The 20597-nt window shown below is 46.8% G+C and overlaps 1 protein-coding gene across 1 annotated transcript in view; it reads left to right on the forward strand.

Moving 5' to 3' along the window:
* Window positions 1-20597, forward strand: part of CFAP61 (cilia and flagella associated protein 61) — a 249891-nt gene that overhangs the window by 110913 nt on the left and 118381 nt on the right. Inside the window, exon 17 of the mRNA XM_060119879.1 lies at window positions 875-1009. Within this exon, the coding sequence (XP_059975862.1) occupies window positions 875-1009 (135 nt within the window). The remainder of the gene's footprint in view (window positions 1-874; window positions 1010-20597) is intronic.

Consider the following 20597-nt stretch of genomic DNA (forward strand, 5'->3'; position numbering starts at 1 on the left):
CCGTTTTACTTTCTTTGCTTTCCAGGTTAAATTCGGTAAATGTCTCGTTAAAAATTGTCGGTTTGACAGTTTAACTCTTGAGGTTTACACAGTTGAAATACCCAAAGCTTAGGGGTTTCACCAAAACCCCTAAGATTTCATAAACGTGAAAGAAATAAAGACCACCATATTCAGTTTTCTCTGCCAAGTCTAAAAATTGGATAAAATCAATATTTAAAGCATTCACCTAAAACATGATTTATTGTAGCCCATTTCAGTAAGCATAAATCCAGCTCATAATTTAGTATTAATATAAAGCAGAATAATCTGATCCAGCCCCCTTCCCCCTCCACTCCCCCACTCTCCGGTTTTATTCTTTTGTTTTAAAACACTTATCTGATCAACAAAGGTCCAGCTGAAGTAGCAGTGACTTTCACAAACATGAGGATTTTCACATCTGCGCCCTATTGCCCCTCAGATGACATTTTTATCTATGTGCCTTCTTAAAGCAGCTTGTGTGAAACACGCAAAGGTTACCAGGACGCAGATAACACAGCTTAATGGGGTCAAATCGAGCTGATTCATGATCACTACGGAGAAGAATATCCTCCTGGGGAAAATACTTGTGCTGAAAAATCCCATAAACCAAACCACTTGTTTATCTGTCATTCCCACAGAGATAGTAATGCAATTACTCCCGTAATTATCTTCATTAGTGTCAGGCATTATCTACAATTCATTCCTCTGGTCGAAGAGTATGTTTGTTTATTTGCTGGTTTCCCCCCCTCTCCGCTTTGGCCGGGTGGGGAGTTTTGTATTTGTCGAGGCACGCGCCGGCAAATGTGCGCGCGGCTCCCACGCCCTTCCCCCTAAAATCGAGGTCGCTGTCTCCCAGTTCCAGAGCTCCAGCGCCCACTCGCTGACGTCCGCCCTCCACTACTTGGTTCCCGTGCGGCCCCGACGACAGATTGTCTATCCCCTGGAAAAGCTTGGCATCAACGCCCCATCAAAGGAGGTCTCCAAGGACGCGGTGGGTAGCCGGCGGCAGCAGGCGGGGCGCAGTGCCAGCGCGGGCAGGCGAGCGGGCGGGCGGGCGTGGCAGATGGGGCGGCGCTGCATACGCAGAGCCGGAGCCCAACGGCTGCTCCTTCATCCCGTAGCCCAGGCTCCCTCCCACCGGCCCCTGCCCTAGGGTGGTGCCTCCGCAGCGAGCCCGGAGCAGAGCGGGCGCCACGTGGTCCCGCGTGACGCGCCACCCCCCCACACACGGGGAACGCCGCCGCGGGTTGCTGCGTCTCAGTACCAGTGGCTTGGGGTCCACCTCCCAGCATCTTTCTGGGTTTAGCCCCCTTGCTCCAAAGCAGACTCCCCTTTCCTTCATGCTCTGCTTTCTCAGTTTGAGATCCTAGGTCTGGCTGCGTGAGGACGTTTGGGGCTGAGTCCTGAGCTAGGTTTGTTCCCTCCTCCTGGGGGAGTCCGCGTAATGAACAGGAACTTCTCAGCTGTCCTGGGTGGCAGGGGCTTTGACCTTAGAGTGCACAGTCCTGGGACACTCTTAGTACCAAAACAGGAAAAGGGACCAAAGAGAACCTAGATTTCGCTTTCAGTGGAAGTGTACGCGTAAACAACCGTACACAGAGCCGTGTTCAGGAACTTGGCTGGAAGCGTGACTTTGTCAGGCTGACTTACATGTAAGCTTGTACTGTATGTGCACACTTCCACTTAAATACAGTAGAAAAACATCCCTCAGTGGGCCGACACTTGTTCTTTGTGAGAGAGAAAGTGGAAAGTTTAAACTCTCCAAACGTTTAGCAAAGGAGCTAAAAATTGTGCTGGAAATGGTGCTCAAATCAACACCCCAGTTTTGCAGGACATGCGTCACCCCACGGCCCCCAGCTCCTGCTTTACATATGGGGGAGTGGGTCCACCAAGACCCATCTTAGAGACAGCTGCTTACTGTGACCCAGGCTGCTCTAAGTCCTATGTAAAGTCCTAGGTCTTTATATTTGTAAAATAAAAAATAAATTTGTATTTATTTTCTAAGTTCTAACTTTGTATTTGAGACTAAAAACAAATAGCAATTCTTTTGCCCTCCCCAAATCTTCATTATGGAAAATGTGAAGCATGTACAAAAGTAGAGCAAGTTCTACGAAGCAGGGATTTTCCTTCTGTCTGTGCTGAGGGACCTCGTCTTCTTCTTTTTTAATGTACAATCCCTCATAGACTGATAGTTTTGTGAAGTGTGAATTCTTAGAAGGAGATTAAAAACAGAGACCAAATTCAGGTCCTATTATTTTATCACTAGGTTTAGCAGACACAGAATTACTCTGCCCACTTTCTCTAAAAGCTTCTGAAGGCAGATGGGCACGTGTTTCAGCCCACACGATGGGCTGTGCAGAAACAGCTCCAACAGGGTTCAACTCTTGGCCAGTTTTGCATCTTCTACAGCCCCACCCACTTCTCCTTTCTCCCTTATCGTCTTGCAACAGATACATGTCATCACTTCATCCAAGACCACAGGTGTGTCCTTAGGTAGCAGGGCCCCAGCATCACACTCTAGAGAGGAAGGGGCCCCAGGCAAATCTGCAGGACCGTGGGGTCGACCACCAGGTGGTCTGCTGGTCTGTGGAGATCCTGGGATTGGACTCTTGTGGAATGAGAGCCAAGAGAGTGTGTCGGGGTCAGGAAGGGTGACCTCATCTGTATCCATCACTGAAACACAGCTGATGTGACGTCCTGCTGATCCCAGGAGAAGGGGCCACAGGTTCAAAGTACAGAGATGTAGCTTCTGTGTGAGAGGTGCTGCCCTTTTGCAGCCACTGCTGAGATGCCTTTGAGTTGGGATAGACCACGTGGCCAGGCCGAGAGAAGCCCTCACACGTCGGCGGCAGCCCGCAGCCCCAGCACCTTCAGCTGGTCCTCAGGGGGGGTGAGTGGTATGGCTGGGGGGACGGGGAGCAGCACAGGGCTGCCACCTGGTATCAAGAGCCGTGTTCCTGAATCTCTGGAGCTTCCGCATCCTCACCCTACCCCCAACCCTGGGAATCTCCAGAACTGGATGACTTTGAGGTGAGCTGGAGCTCCTGGTGGGGAAAAAGCCAGAGAAAGCATTTTGTTTCACTTAAAACGACCCTACCAGGACTTCCCTGGTGGCACAGTGTTTGGGAGTCCACCTGCCAATGCAGGGGACACGAGTTTGAGCCCTGGTCCGGGAGGATCCCGCATGCCGCGGACCAGCTAGGCCCGTGCACCACAACTACCGAGCCTGCGCTCTAGAGCCCCACAAGCCACAACTGCTGAGCCCGCGTGCCACAACTGCTGAGGCCCGCGCACCTGGAGCCCGTGATCCGCAACAGGAAGGGCGTCCGTAGTGAGAGGCCCGCGCGCTGCACCGAAGAGTGACCCCCGCTCGCTGCAACTGGAGAAGGCCCACGCACAACAGTGAAGACCCAGCGTGGCCACAGATAAATAAATTTGTAAAAAATTAATTAATTAATTAATTAAATAAAACGATCCTATCATGACTTCCCAGGTTGTTATGAGTTGAAATCATTGCTTACATTTAATAAGCTTTTCCATGGCCGTCTCTCTGTGCTGTGTCCCCACAGAACCCCGGCTTATTTCAAGACATAGCAGAGGATGGATTTTGTTTAATTAATTAATTAATTGATTGATTTGGCTGCGCCGGGTCTTAGTTGCGGTACGCAGGATCTTTGTTGCGGCATGCATGTGGGATCTAGTTCCCCGACCACGGATCAAACCCAGGCCCCCTGCATTGGGAGCACAGAGTCTTACCCACTGGACCACCAGAGAAGTCCCCAAGGATGGGTTTTTAAATCCCTGCTCCAGGAAGACAACCGCTTACCAGATGGGTGGGGCTGATGCTGGTATCCGCCACTTTGTGCTGTGTTGTTTACTGTATCGGTGAATTCTGACTTTTTAAGAAGTACTTTACTGCTGCTTGTTATACTTATTCTTGAGAAGGGTTTAGTAAAGATTTAGATTTAGTAAACAAGGTTTAGTGAAAATGTTAGAAATCTTAAAGTTGGACCAGAGGATTATCGAGAGCATAATCCACATGGGATGAGCCTAGACGTTCAAACGTTAAAATACTACATTACATTATTTGAAATTTTAAAAAACATTGTAGGCGGATTTAATGTTTTAAGCTGATTGTCTGAGTCAAGGTGAGCCATCTGGAAAAATTTTTAGGAGGGCTTTCTATGGGGTCCTAAGCACATTGATTTCTTAGCAGAGCAAAGAGTATTGCAGCTGTTGAAGTTGAGCAATTGTCTTACTAAATGAATCTCTCTTTGTCCCTTTAAGTTTTACACTCCCCTCTGCCCGGAGCTACGAGCAACCCTCAGCACCCTCACATGTCCGCACCCTCAGACTGACCATCCGTTCCCTGGCTTTCACCTAGGAAGCCAGTCTTCAAGGGAACAGATCCCTTCAGGCATGAGTAATGGGATAGAAAGCGTTTCATCTCGGTGGGTTGCCAATTTGACTCTGGCACAAGCCAGCGGAGATTGAAATTCATCACTGCGTGGCAGGGTAGTGTGCTCCCCTCACCCCAAGGTCAGGTAGCTGCTGCCTGGTTTAGATGAGTCGGTGTCCCTGCCACCAAACTTTCCCTGTCATTCGTATCAATTGACAGTGTGCCCCGTGTCAGGTCACAAGAAAGGACCTGGAATACATGTGAATGGTTTTCATCACACATCACAGAGGTAGGCCCGGAAGATTCATCATGTCGCCACAGTCAACCAGCAGAGATATGTGGATAAGAGAAGGCTTTTTCCTAACCGTAATCCACGTGGCATGGACCGAGAAGATTCGTTTCTTAGCTTGAATGGGCTGGCTTGGCCTGTGCATTTGCACTCTGAGAATTATTCTGATGGGAATTTTTAAGGAAACGAATCAGTGTGGCCCACTTGCATGAGAACTATGATCAGGGAAGTTCTCAGAATTTGGCTGAATGAACTGATGGCCATATTAAGTAAAGACTGTGGACCATTTTGACCCACACTCACTTTCGGGTGGTTCCTTGGGCAAGCTGGCTTGCTGTCCTTCCTACCTCCCTGTAGGGATTCAAAGATGACCGTGACAGGGGCCCTGTCCTCGGGGAGCGTACAGCCCAGTGTCAGTATTAACGTGGGACTGCTCAGGGCTGTTTAAACCAGGGATGGGAGAGGGCTGCATGGGTCCCTGAGAGTGAGAGCCAGACTCGGGAGGAACAGACCCGCTGGGGTCAGACCTGTTCTGCGGAATCCGTTGGGAGGGAATGTGTCTGGTCGGAGGCATGGTTTCCTTTCCAAGACTGGGGTTTTAAATGACTCTTACTTGTCATATTAAACACCAGAAAATCTGCTTTGAACTTAAAACGCTCCTACCTTTGCTTCAGTATTAAGAGATGCTCCCCATCATCCACTTCAATCACTTTGGCTCTCTATGTTGATTTCTAGTATTCATAGAATTACAGTGTCAACTCACCTCTCCTTTTTTTTTTCAAAAAATTTTTGGACCAGATCAATCCATCATCTTTCAGATGACAGAATCATCTCAGGAATCAGACTTTCAGAGTGATCAACACCTGTTATTTTTTTTGTGGTTGTTTATTGGTGACGGTCTGTTTAAATCTCGACTAATGAATTATTTGAAGCCTCCGTTTTCCCTTTGTCCTTCTACAAAAGAAAAATGACGGTTTGTTTAACCCCCCTTCTCAGAGCTAAGTGCTGGCCCGATTTTTCCTAGTGTGTGATCTCTCAGGAAGATGTCACGCTCTGGCATTCGGTTACCCTTTGAATCGCCCCTTTCATCTGGGCTGTTCTTCCCCAGTTCAGCTATAATTACCATCTGATGGACTGTTGCTGGATACTGTTTCACTTGTACATCTGCTGCCCTAGGAAATTGCATTATTCTCCCAGCACCTGCTAGATTTTCCCCAGCTTAATTGTTTCTCCAACCCCTTCCTTAAACTTGGAAACTTTCACTGCCCACGTTAGACTTTCCTTGGTTGTACATGTGCGTGTGTGTGTGTGTGTGTGTGTGTGTTTAAATTAGCCCTTTAGAATCTCCTTGGTAGAAGTTTCTAAAAAGGCAAACCCATATTTTTCAACATCATACATGCACTGAACATTATTAATGTGACCATAGTGATATTTTCCTGAAATGAAATTAACCCACTTTAAATCACCGCCATGAGTCCAGTTTGCTTTTTCAAGCCACTTCCCCGCCATTTCCTACAGTTACCCTACCTATGGGAAATGCATTTCCTCCTATTTATGATGAACCCTTTTCTCTGACATTCTTAGAATAATTTACATAGATTCCTTTGTGAGCTTTTTTTTTTCAAACAAAGAATACAAGTTATATGGTCCTTTCTTTCCAATTCTTTGAATACTATCCAGTTTAGTATTGTACATAGTGTATACGTGTACATCAAAATGACTTATGCATCAGTGATTTATTCTCCTTGTTATCAAATTCCTCCCTCTTAGAAAGGTTACAGAGTAATAAACAACAACGACTACTACTATTACTAACATGCTGTCGCTAAAGGCTTCCCATGGCTCATCTCGTTTAATCCTCATATCAACACTTGTAAATAGTTACTGCTACTGTCGTCTTCAATGTACAGAAAGAATACAGGCTCGCAGGACGGAGAGTAAGTGACTTGTCCAAAAGCGAATTCTTGACAGAGCTTCAAACCCAGGCAGTTGGATGCCAAAACTCATACCAATATATATGCTCTCTTATCTAAAAAGTTAAAGCAGTGATACCATGGCTTATTGTAGGAAAACCAAACCGCAGAAAAGGAAGATGGCTTGACAGAGACCTTTTGGAATCTCCCAGATCTTTGGCACCAGCTACATAATCAAAAGATGACCCACAGATAATTGGCTTTCCTCCCGAACAGCTGGACTTTCCTCCTGGCTGAGCCATCCAGCCTTGGGTTTGTTCCTGTGCCAGCCTGACCCTGGCTGGGCTGGGAGCAGACACAGGGGTCCAGGATAGAGCCCTGGGGTCAGATCCGGGCTATCTCCATGTCTGTCTTTGTTGTGTCAGCTCGTTGTTATAAACCTTTCGAAATTATAGTGGCAGCTGCTGGGAAAGGTGGAAAAAAATAATAACCCCGTAGGTGGGTCACGTTATCCGTTTTTCAAGATTCACTTCCATGCTATGTGTGGCTTCACGGTGTTGTTAGAAAACCCTCGAGTAAATGCCCAGGATGAGCCACTGAAGGTTTACTCAGGAGGTGAGGGGTGGGTGGGGGTGCGCTGGCAGCGTGATGGACCCGCCTGGACACTGTTTAGAAATTGAGTAGCAAAATTGTAGAGTAGCAAAAGGAGGTCTCTGGGGTGTGATAAGAAATTGTGAAAAGTAAGGTTACTTCTTAACATCTCAGTATTGTCAAGAATCAATCCTATGTCTTAGCGTCGTTTTCTAGGACAGATATTATAGGAGAGTTGATCTCTTTCTCTCTCCCCCACCATCTTCCTCCATCTTTCCTCCCCCCCTTAACAGCTCTATTGACATATAAATCACCTACCGTACAATTCACCCACTTCAATTGAACAGTTTCTTGGTTCTTAGTATATTCACAGAGTTGGGCAACAATCACCATCTAATTTTAGAACATTTTTGTCACCCCTCCCCCAAAGACACCCATTAGTAGTCACTCCCTATCCCCCCACCCCGAGCCCTAGGCAGCTACTATTTTACTTTCTGTTTCTATGAATCTGCCTTTTCTGGGCATTTCATATAACCGAACTATACAATACATGGTATTTGTGATTGTCTTTTTTCATTGAGCATCTTTCCAAGGTTCAAGCAATTTGCAGTACGTATCAGTATTGGATTCCTTTGTTTTTGGCCGTGCTGCACGGCATGGGGGATCTTAGTTCCCCGACCAGAGATCGAGCACATGGAAGCACAGAGTCTTAACCACCGGACCACCGCCAGGGAAGTTCCCATTGATTCCTTTTTATGGCTGAATAATACTCTGTTGTGTGTACATACACCATTTTACTTGTCCATTCATCAGTTGATGGACATTTGAGTTGTTTCTACTGTTTGGTGACTATGGATAATGTTGCTGTGAACATTTGTGCACAAGTTTCTATGTGGATGTATGTTTTAATTTCTCTTGGGTATTATACCTAGGAGTAGAATTGCTTGGTCGTATGGTAACTCTAGGTTTAATATTTTGAGGAACTTCCAAACCATTTTCCCAAGTGATGGCACCATTTTGTACTCTCATTCTTAGATCAGGCTCAGCATCACTGCTAGTAAGTGGTGAGGTGCTGGCCAACTCAAGGCCATGGTTGAGCCGTGCACCTGACTGTTCCTTCAGTTTCAGGAGTGGAGCTTTCTCACCGCTTTGGGAGAGCATCATACACATATTTGGCAGTACACCACCAATCTAAGCTTCGTTTCTTTGGAAAGCAGAGATTTTTTCTAAAATAAAATCTCTCCTGCACTTATCTTCCCTGCCTCACCCTCTCTGGCCCATCAGCCTCCCAGGGACCTGCACGAACGTTTCAGAGAGCTCCTGCAGCACAGGGAATGCCCATCCAGACCCCAGGAGTGATGTGGAGGACTCTGTTTTTTACACCAGCACGTCCATCACTTCAGCCCACCTTTAATAATGTTATTGCTTTTAAAATAGCTACCAACAGAAAAAAAAAAAAAATTCTGAGGCTTTCTTAGATGCTGATGGGGTTCTCGCCACAGCCCAGTAGGGGGAAAAATGCATTCTGTTCCCTGCAGAGCCAGGGTAATGAAGGCCGCGGACGTCCAGAAGGGCCTCGGGATGCACCAGCTGCCGGCTGCAGAGCTCTGGACGCCACAGCCCAGCAAGGCTCCCGAGTGGACCCGAGCTACCAGGCAGGAGCTGGCCTTCGCAGCTAAGTGGCTTCTTCAGAATCCGCCTTCAGGGAGGAAAAGCACGCCCGCCAACAGGAAGCTTTGCTTTGTGTATTTTAAAGGAGCTGGGGATATAAAACGACAAAGGGGACAATTAGAGCTGCAGATGCCCACTAGGGAAGTTACATCTTTCCCTTTGATTAAAATAATATATGTGGTTACAAAAAAGCAGTGCATATTGATGGTAGAAATTTTAGGGGAAAAAAAAGTAAAGAGAAAATGGATGAAACCTGCAATCCGCTATAGATTACCTTTCTTAATATTTTGGTGTTTTTACTTCTAGATTTCTGTGAAAAAAAAATGCATGCAATTAAATATGGAGTCATACGCACATAGTGGGTTTTTTTGTTTGTTTGTTTGTTTTACCACCATCTCCTCCCCACCGTGGTTTTCCCCCCTTGGCATCCATACGTTTGTTCTCTACATCTGTGTCTCAACTTCTGCCCTGCAAACCAGTTCATCTGTACCATTTTTCTAGGTTTCACATACATGCGTTAATATACGATATTTGTTTTTCTCTTTCTGACTTACTTCACTCTGTATGACAGTCTCTAGATCCATCCAAGTCTCAACAAATGACTCAATTTCGTTCCTTTTTATGGCTGAGTAATATTCCATTGTATACATGTACCACAACTTCTTTATCCACTCATCTGTCAGTGGGCATTTAGGTTGCTTCCATGACCTGGCTATTGTAAATAGTGCTGCAATGAGCATTAGGGTGCATGTGCCTTTTTGAATTATGGTTTTCTCTGGGTATATGCCCAGTAGCGGGATTGCTGGGTCATATGGTAATTCGATTTTTAGTTTTCTAAGGAACCTCTATATTGTTCTCCATAGTGGCTGTATCAATTTACATTCCCACCAACAGTGCAAGAGGGTTCCCTTTTCTCCACACCCTCTCCAGCATTTGCTGTTTGTAGATTTTCTGATGATACCCATTCTAACTGGTGTGAGGTGATACCTCATTGTGGTTTTGATTTGCATGTCTCTAATAATTAGTGATGTTGAGCATCTTTTCAGCACATAGTGTTTTGAAACAAGCATTTTCACTTCTGATGTTGTGAACATCTTGCGTGTCACTGTGTATTCTAGAGCGTCGTTTGGGTGGCCTCCTTGTCTTCTGTGCCAGGCTCTGTGTTATGTGCCCACTTGGATTATCTTGCCATATTCTCAGAGAATTTTATGTGTTATTTTCTCCATTTTGCAGTGGGGGAAACTGAGGTTAGGAGAGGTCTGGTTATGTAACTGAACGTTAATCCAGCAGCACTTGTGGGAATAATCATGAGGCCCCTTGATCTCTGTCTCCCGTCAGTCCCCCTGAGAATACATTCCCTGGGGCCAGGTTTCCCATGGACCCGGACAGAGAGTGGGCAAGTCCTGTGACTTTTCTGGTCAGTTTTAGGTAGTTACAGTGGGTCACTCCAAATCACAAAACATGGTCTTAATTCCGTAAAATGTCCAGTTTTATTTTGTGTAATAATCAAAACTCGAACTCAGTTGTCATCTAAAGATTAGAGTCTGTCCTCCCCATATCCCCACTGAAGCCTGCAGCTGGGGAAGGAGGGCGGGGCCTCCTTGCTCTTTCTAACTCACTATGCCCTCTGCTTAGCATCTATTTTGCTTATTATTATTTAGCTTTTGGAAAGAAAGCCTGTTGGTTTCTTGTTCTTGTTTAGCTATATTTCTGGTCCTTCTGGAATTGGGACCAGGGCAGGGAAAGACAGTTGGGAGAGCAGGCATGTGTCAGAGGGTGGCTCCTGCCCCGTGGGCCGGGCGGCTCTTCTCATGTGTGTGCTTGGAGCTTCTTTAGAGATTCCTGTGCCTCAACCTCCCACCTGCATCCTGTAATGCAGGCAATGCACCCTCCCACTCTGCAGCCGGAGTCTGATTTGCCCCTGGAGGCAGCCCTACGGGAAGGACCTCCGAGAAAAGCCCAGGCTGTCTGGTCAGCAGATGCGCCCAGCACGGGCACCTTCCCTCCGGCCTTCCAGCAGCTGGCCGGCTCATCAGTTTCGTCAATATGGGTGGGAACCACATGCCACTGTGCTGTGTCCACTAACTGCGGGAACTCACTCCAGGGTCTCTGAGGCTCCCAAACCCTCGTCTTGTGACTTTCAGGACGAGACACCCCCCCCACAGCCCTCCTCCTAGGGGTGGAGTGGCATGCGGCCCACAGCACATCAACAGTTCTCATAGAGGAAATTTCCAGAAAAATCCTCTTCTCTCCATTCTTCCAACACTTTTGTATCTTCATTGTGAATAAGGCGTTTAAAAGTCACTTAACCAGTGCTTGCCCACCTGCTTTCCCATTTTCACGAGAGCAGCTCCTGTGGAATGCAGCATGCTTTGTCTTCCTGCTTCACATGTCCTTGGTGACATCAGCTTCCCCAGGCCGAGCAGCTGCTGGGCTGAGGCGCCGGGACACAGTGTAGGGATGCCAGATCCCGAGAGCCACCACTGCTGCTTGTAGCCAGTTCCCTAATGTACCTGACGAATTTTTATCATTATAAACAATGCCACCATGTCCATCCTTATTTTTTTTTTAGTACATTCATTATGAGTTCATTTCAGTAAATTCCTAGGAACGGTTTGCTAGGTCAAAGGTAAAGCTACTATCTCTTTAATCAAAAGGAATAACATTGTAGAATTTGAAAATGAAAGCTTGTGATTCCCAACTTTAAAAGATGATTTCTCCTTGCAGTGTGTTTGCGTTATCTAAGTAAACCGCCAGTGTGAGGAACCCTCTCTTTTATTGTGAGATGTAGATTTTTTTAATTCATTTTTTTTCTTTTCCATTATGGTTTGTCCCAGGATATTGAATATAGTTCCCTGTGCTATACAGTAGGACCTTGTTGTTTATCCGTTCTATATATAATACTTTGCATCTGTCAATCCCAAACTCCCAATCCATCCCTTCCCCACCCCCTCCCTCTTGGCAACCACAAGTCTATTCTCTATGTCTGTGAGTCTGTTTCTGTGTCTTAGATAATTTCACTTGTGTCGTATTTTAGATTCCATATATAACTGATATCATATGGTATTTGTCTTTCTCTTTCTGAGTTACTTCACTTAGTGTGATAATCTCTAGGTCCATCCATGTTGCTGCAAATGTCATTATTTCATTCTTTTTTATGGCTGAGTAGTATTCCATTGTATATACATATACTACAGTGAGATGTAGATTTTTTTAAGCAGATAATCAGGTGTGCAAATGGCCAACAGCCTTTCATTTCCCCGTTTTCCTTTAACTCAGCTGGATCTCTGCTTGGAGCCTCCATTCCACCTGACGGGAGGACAAGGAATCTCTATTGATTCCAGGCACATTTAGCCATTTACCATTTAAATGGAGTCCATTCAGGAGTGTTCCCTCCTCACAGGCATGCGCTCATTTTCAGAGCTTCAGCCTGTCTTCAGCCATCCCTCATTTTGGTATCCAGGCTCCCAGCCGGCCCTCAGGGCTCGCAGTGGGGTCCCCTTTTCGGGTCAGGACTCAGGTTCTGGAGCATGTGCGCCCTCTCTCCCTCCCTCCCTCCCTCGTGCACCATCCGGGCTTCGGAAAGCTCCTGGCCGGCCTCATCCTCTCTTGCCCTGGCTCCACCCTCAAGCAGCTCCACCTTCTTGGGAGAGGCAGCCGGGCGTCCCCATGAGGCTCAGGCCTCTCTACCCTCTGTGTTCTCCAGAACCCCCTTGGGGATCCTGCCCTCTCCTTCCGCTTTGCGGCCTTAACTGAGGGAAGGAGAGGGTGGGCTGCATTTATCTCTCTCTCTCTCTCCCTCTGACTGGCCTCCTCATCTGGTCTTGGGACAGCAGACTCTGCCATCACCACGTGTTCTTCTGAAATCTGTTGTTTGAAGCATCAACTCTGATTTTGGGGACTCAGAAGTCAGGCTCTCATGAGGCCCAAAAGCCTCTCAACCTGCTCTCTGCCTCGAAATGAAGAACATGTGTACGATGGCTGGTGTCTCCTGGCTGCTGCTTGAGGGTCAGGAGGGGCTGGGGACTTGGCAGGAATGAATTGCATCTGTTAATATGAAACAGTAGCTGACTATGATGATGACAGTGATGTACACATGGACTGCAGACACAGCAGGCTCCTTGCGGGGCTGGCCCACTCCCTCTAGCCCCTGGAGGAGTTATACAGGCATAGCCCCTTAGTTATGACGTGATTTTATGTCAATAGATGCCTGTAGTAGAAAGTGCGTAAGTCTGACTTTGAGGTCTTTTTGTGAAAGTTTTTAGATGGTACATCTTGTTAATAAATTCCAGTGGGAACAATGTAGGGTATGCTTTCTTGAAAGATGTGAAAGACTAGGAAAAACACCAAACAGACCAAGAGCCTAGGGAGGTTTTACATTCAAATTGAGCACAGGTGCATTAAAAGTCTTCCACATTTCAGTAATTTTCATGAAGCTGTCTGAGTTTATTTATCATTATTTACACACTCACTGAATCTGAAGGGAAAATGGCATTTGTGTTCATCGGAGGCAAAGGATTAAATGAGCCTTGGAAACTGAAGTGCCAGGTATCTGGGGGCGTGACCTTCCTGCCCATTCTGGCCGCATGGCTGGGGAGCTGCTGTGCCGTCCCCCATGATGTGCCCTCCCCCGTGCTCTGCCCACCCCCATGGTGTGCCCTCCGCCATCGTGTGCCCTCCCCCGTGGTGTGTTCTCTCCCATCGTGTGCCCTCCCCCATGTGCCCTCCCCTGTCAGAGAAGCAGCTTGAAGGCCTCAGGCCTCAGACCTCAGGCTACTGCTCTTGTCTGGGGTTGAACCTCTTTCAGGAAGAATAAAGACCTTTACCCCGTATGTTGCCTCAAGACCATTAAGCTTAGTCAAGATTACTGATGTCATGATCTCCATAGTAACCAACTTAATAAGCAAGAAGAAAACAAAAAGCATGACTTAAAAACAGGGGAAAAAAAAAAGAGAATAGATAAGGTGTGGAAGAAGCGTGGGAGCCAGAAAGGATTTTATGGCTGCTTCTTCGCAATATCAAACATGATTCAGCCACCGTGCAGCCGGCTCCTGCCCTCCAGGGCTGGGGACCTGTAGTGATAACCGAGAATTACACACTATACCCTGGCTCCTGCCTTGGCTATCTTCAATCATGTCCTAGCTTTTGTTTGTTTTGTTTTTTTTTAAATATAATTCAATGCATTGAAATGATCACTACGGTAGTTGTTATAATCGAGGGTTTCATGGTAGTTTATGTATTTAACCAAAAGGAGCCGTGCTTCCAGGGAGTCAGGCTCAGGCAGCACTTTCTGGTCACCATAGTGAAGCTCTGCTGGCCAAAAGCACCCCGATTTCACCTTAGTATGGTGCCTCCGTGAAACCAAAGGTGATTGCTGATTTTTAAAAGTGAGCCAGGTAAGGGCTTCCCTGGTGGCGCAGTGGTTGAGAGTCCGCCTGCCGATGCAGGGGACACGGGTTCGTGCCCTGGTCTGGGAAGATCCCACGTGCCGCGGAGCGGCTTGGGCCTGAGAGCCATGGCCGCTGAGCCTGCGCGTCCGGAGCCTGTGCTCCGCAACGGGAGAGGCCACAGCAGTGAGAGGCCCACGTACCGCAAAAAAAAAAAAAAAAAAAAAAAAAAGTGAGCCAGGTATTATTATCTTTCACAAGTTACAATTTGTGAGCAGGTCACAAAGATGGTCTGACCTGCTGTCTGACCTGATGGTCTGTCCCTCGGAATTATGTACAATTGACAACTATTTTAATTTGTTACTAGACGGCCTCCCTCCCCACCCCCTGGGTCTTGGGTCACTCTGGGTTGGTAGGACCGAGGCTACAGACAGACACACATACATACGCCAGTGATCTGATTCACCCCAAAGAGGGGAGCAAGTGCCAGAGGCGGAAGGAGTTTTGGCGGCTGGGCTCACATCTGCCCCTGCCCTTGGCTCTCCCTCCCCTTTGGCTTCTCAGGTGGAGGCGCCTGACCTACCCCTCATGGGGTTGTCCCCGCCATCTCCCCTCTCTCTGTGTCCTGCTCCCTGAGAGCTGTCTGCTCTGGGGGATGCTGCTTGGAGCCCGAGAACCCTTGACTCCACTCAAGGCAGCCACGCTGAGACCCGGGTTCCCCTGAGCACCAGGAGAGATGACCGGGCTTCTCCTTCCCAGCTGGGCTGCCCTCTGGGGACTCACCCCCACCAGAGAGCAGATGGGGGATGCACCCCGCCAAGCCCAGATTCCAAAAGAATCTCCAGGCCCTGAGTAATCAAATGCATTTGTGTGTGTGTGTGTGCCCGCACGTGTGTGTGTGTTATTTAACTATGGGTTTATTTCAACTTTCTAGAAATATGTATGCATAGGACATAAACAAGAAATATATACAAACAAAACTAGTTGTGTTTAGTGCTTGCGTTGGAAAATTAAAGTTTTTTTCTGAATGTTATTGACTTTGCAAAATAAAACATAACAAAGCACTTTGTAATTGAATGAGACTATTCAATTAGTCTCATTATATTTCTTTTCAAAATAAAAAAATATGCTAAAAGTAAGAACAACCAAGTAAAGTTAAGAGAAATGTCAATAATAGTTAACATTTGTCATGTGTTATGTGTGAAAGGCACTCTTCTATATTCCTTATAAGAATTAGTACATTTAATCCCAACAACCACCCATGGTCTAGAAACTCTCCTTATTGATAAAGCACATAGTTAGGTTTCAAACCCAAGTCTTCTCAAATGCTGCTTATGAACCAACCTCCCTCTCTCTCATTCTCATCCTCTCTCTCTTTCTCACACACATATACACACACACACACCCCACAATCACCATCCCTAGAGAAGTGCCCGAATTCCAAGCATGTCTACACCTAGTCAACTCTGAGAGCGCAGTGGGTGACCACAGCCTGATTCTGAGTTCTGTTCTTCACCAGCCTCCCCTGTCCAGGTCCTCCCCACTTGGAGCCTGAGCCCACTTCTCTACCTACGGCATCACTTGTCCTGGTGTTGTGTTCTTTGTCCCGACTCTGATGCACACCACAGCGTGGACCCCCCTTTCCCAGAGTCACCCCTGCCCCTGCGTGGACAGGACCAGTGCCCCAGGTCCTGTCTGAACCTTGGGCCCGGGTCCATCCTGCATGGATGGTTGGGAAGCTTGGAGGTGGACAGTTAATTTATGTCATTTGTTCCATCAGTGTTTATTGTGTGCTGACCACGTGGAGGGCCTGTTCTGGGCACTAGGGCTGCAGCAGTAAGAAAGTGGACAGATCCCTGCTGCCCTGGTGCCTGTGTCCAGTGGGGAGGTAGACAAGGGACAGATGGAAAAGGATGCTCTGTGCCAGGTGGGGCAAGAAGAGAACCCAGGCGGGGCTGGAGGGTGACGCCAGTGAGGGTCATTTAAGCAGAGGCCCGAACTGATGGGTCAGAGGGGTGGTGTGAGGGCCAGGAATGTTTCTCTTCTTTCTTTACACCCACAGAATGCAGCCTGGCTCTGAGCCCCGTGGACACACACCCAACGATGCAGCACTGATGCTTTGACTTCTAGTTCATGGTTATTTTAAAAGAATTTAGTTCCAGAAGTCCATCAGATGCAGTGGAAACATTTCAAATTATGTTCCCCCCGTTCCTTTTCAATCTTCCATAGCTTGCTCAAAGCAGAACTGGAGCTATGTGGGATTGTAACTCCCCTTGAAATGATTATTTCTATTTTTAAAAGGAGCAGGGGAAACCCATGGACTCAGATAAGAGTTTAGAATTTCACATGGCCAACTGTTTGGAAAAGGTTAAATATTTTACCTGGATGGCAGTTGGCCTCCCATGAATTCCTAGGAGGGCGTTGTATCTGGGTATGAAAAAATGACAAAGTAACTGCTATTTAGAAGGCTCTATTTAACAGATGTGCAGAGTATAGAAATCTATGTATTATTAAATAATTCTTTATAATATGCTCAAGAATAAGCAATTGGTAAGCTTGTTTACATTCTCACCATCTGGGTGCATTCTGTCACCCATCTGTTTCATGTAATTATGTAATTATCAATATAAGGAAAGAATAGGTGATATAATTAACAAAAAAACTGATCCTCGCTGCAGAGTAAAAATGACATGCATCTGTTGAATTGCTTTTTGTTTCTCTTTCTTCATTGTTAACTGTTTTTTTCATTTCACAGTTGCATTCAGGCTGTCACCTTGTGTCACACCCTCAGGAGAGCTGTTCTTGTCATGCTGCACGCTCTCCCTGTGTCTCTCTGTCTCTCTGTCCGTCTCACACACACACACACGTACACATGCACACACGTGTGCAGAGGCAGAGTGATTAATCAAGAACTAGAGGCACCAACGCCACTTTGAAAGAAAAGAGCAAGGCCTTCTGGGTCTTTCATCCGTCCTCAGCCCCTGAGAGAGACCTGAGAATCATTTCCAGAACATGCCATATAACAGCTAGAACTCTAGGAAGTATTTAAATTAATTAGTGACAGATGGAAGGACAGGGCGAGTGTGTGGTGCTTTCACAGGATATTGGATAGGAACACTGCTTGAGAAGAATCCCCCACTTGGTGCTTTTGTCTGAACGTTAAGGCTTAAGCAATACATGTTACATCATAATAGGACAACAGTCCCGGTGGTTGAGGTTCATGTCCACATAAGCTCACCAGAGTTAGTCGCTGGAGTGGCTCCTTTGTGCGGGAGAGACTCGTGGGCGTGTGCATGGAATTGGGCTGCTTCCACACGTGGTGTGCCTCGCCAGGCACTTAAGATGGCAGGGGACGTCGAGTGGCACCCCCGCCCCTCTGTCTGCCCAGGCTGGGCTCTGAAGTCCTCCATCAAAGGACGGATGGCTCTCCCTGGCAATCGAGGAAGCCGTCCTCTCAGACTCACTTGACAAAACTTGGGATTTCAGGGCCTCCCTGGTGGCGCAGTGGTTAAGAGTCCGCCTGCCGATGCAGGGGATACGGGTTCGTGCCCCAGTCTGGGAGGATCCCATATGCCGCGGAGCGGCTGGGCCCGTGAGCCATGGCCGCTGGGCCTGCGCATCCGGAGCCTGTGCTCCGCAACGGGAGAGGCCACAACAGTGAGAGGCCCGCATACCGCAAAAAGAAAAAAAAAAAAAAAAAAAAAAAACTTGGGATTTCAATCCTAGAGCGCGCAGAGGGGCGACCCCAGGAGCCACTGAGATGACAGTCAGCCCTGGGGATGAAGGCGTTGAAATCCTGACATTGAAGTCCTTCCACGGATTCAGTGATGGGAGCTGGGCTCCCAGGAGGGCGTCCTGACTCTCCTGCCCCGCCTGGTCCCCCTGCTACAGGGATGCCCTCCTCTGCCTCCTGTGCTGGGGCTGCGCCTGCAGGGGCGGGGGAGAGTGGACAGGGAAACCCACCTGTCACATAGGCCTGTAAACCTACACGTCAGCTCTCACCAAGGAGTTAAGCCAGACTCACAAACTGAGCTAGAAATCTCTAGTTCAGTCATCTCTTGACTTCTGCCTAAAACTATTTAAAAAAACAAAACAAAACAGTGCTGTTCACTAAAAACAGAGCTTCCCCTGTTTCCCCTTGATAAGTGATCCTTTTACATGTCGACGTGGTGTTATTTCAAGGATCCATCCTCCTCAGAGTATCCCGTGACAGAGCCTCGGTCCAGGCTGGGTCTGCTGGTTCCCCTCCCGCCTGCCGGGAGGCTTGTGTCAGGGCAGCCGGGGGCTCCCCACCTTCACTGTTCCGTGTCTAGGAAGAAGACAAGTAACTTGTTCCCACCATGTCTCTCTTTGTTCCTTTGAATCCAACAGTATTCTTTGATGAGTTCTCCATAAAGCCAATAACCGTCGCCCAATCTATCTATATTTTGAATTGTTATTTCCATGGATTTTTTTTAAAGCCGTGGATACCCATAAAACAAGAAAAAAGGAAAAAATGACCGGGCACCCTGTGGGGAGAGTATTTTAAAGGACTAAGTAATGGGGACACATGTGGCTCGATTACTCAAGGGATTTGGTTGGTTTTGACTTTATATTTACTTGTTTCCTTAATTCTAAGTTAAAATGATTTAATTGCAACCATAACTGACCAATCCATTAAGGATTTCAAAGGGAAGAATGCCATTTGAACCTTTCTTTTGTCATTTCTAGTTTTGAAAAGGTTTTAACATTGATTTCTTTTTTCAAGAAACATTTCAGTTTATATTTTTAAGTATTTTTTTTAACAAAAGAGCATAGACTGGTTGTTTCTCAAGAGAAAATTATTATAAAAGAGTTATTTACATGCATATATCATGCTCAACTAAAAAATTTAAAAATCCCTGTATTCTATACCAAACCATATTGAACATCATTAAAGCTTAGACTAAATGGTTTTCATTTAACCCGCAAAAGTGGCATTAATTTTTCAAGTGGTAACTGTTGCTTAAGATGCTATTGTGCCTGAGTGATAAATGTTTAATGATTTGGTAGTACATGCATGGCTTAAAATCCATTATTTATTGCACCTTCTCTTGCCTGGCAAAGGTGATGATTTTATAGCCCCAGCAGTCATGCAAACACATTTATACAAACCGACGGCGGATAATAAATTTCCTTACTGTAAATGTCAGTGGGTTTCATGTGTTGCTGCCATTACATCTTGTTTGGAAGCCGAACGCTACACAGTTATGGGAGCCGACAGATGGTGTCATTAACACGAACGCCGGGGCTGTTTACCGCTGATGTGCATGCGACAAATGAAAAGTTCTGGGCCTGTCTTTGCACTGAAGCGTGATGTCAGCCGTGCACAGGTGTAAAGACAGAGCAGTACGCTTGCCTCTGCCCTTCCGCCCCACCAAGAGCCATTTTAGTTGTTGTTGTTGTTATACTTTGTGTTTGAATACACAGCAGAGTGAGCAAAGGGGGACATTTTCCCCAGGTCTTCTGCTTGATTTGATACGTGGAGACTCAGACACCCTGCCAGTGACACCTGCCATCCCATGGGTGGTTCCCACAGGAGCGGCAAGCCAGCTCCCCTTTTAAGCCCTCCAGGCCTGGCCTGGCCTTTTGTGCTAATTAATTACAGCAGGATTGTTATTGCTGTGCGTGTGTGTGTATGTGTGTGTGTGTATGTGTGTGTGTGTTGTAACTTCAGATATTTAAAATACTTACTATCTTACTATGATGGGAAAGTTTCTGTTGAGAGCATGGAATTAGTGTCTCTCAAAAGTGCTGTCAAAATCATCAGGAATGGATTCAAAGAAAGAGGGGAAGGAGCGAAGTAGAAATCTTCTATACCGATGTCCTCTGTGCAGTGAGCTCTCCTTTTCATAAGAACGAGGAGCGGAACAAGGCTTTTGCTTTCCCCGATCTGATGTGAAATATCTGCGTGGCTGAAGTTAGCCTCCGTGTTTTATTCACACGTGTCCCCACCTTTGTTCAGCTCTGGCCACTCCCGTTTACGGTGGCCAGCGTCCTTCCTGTTGTGGTTCCTGCTTCGCTCTCTACCAAGCTCTCTTTTCATTTCAATTTAAAAATAAGCTTTGTTTCTTTCCCCACTGCGCGTCCTTCCCTCGAACTAAGAGGCTGGCCCACGGATTCTGATCAAGGTCCTTTGAACTTTGTTTTCAGCCTTAGCGTTCTCCATAGGAATTTTCAGAAAGGCTTATTCTTTCACAAGAGTCGTCGTGTGTTGCTCACACAAAAGCCGAGTGAACCTTTCATTTAAGTGTGCAGAAATGCCAAGTCGTGTGCAAGAGAGTACAAACCGTTGTTTGCATCGAGGTGAA

Source organism: Mesoplodon densirostris, chromosome 16, assembly GCF_025265405.1.
Source record: "Mesoplodon densirostris isolate mMesDen1 chromosome 16, mMesDen1 primary haplotype, whole genome shotgun sequence".
NCBI lineage: Eukaryota > Metazoa > Chordata > Mammalia > Artiodactyla > Ziphiidae > Mesoplodon > Mesoplodon densirostris.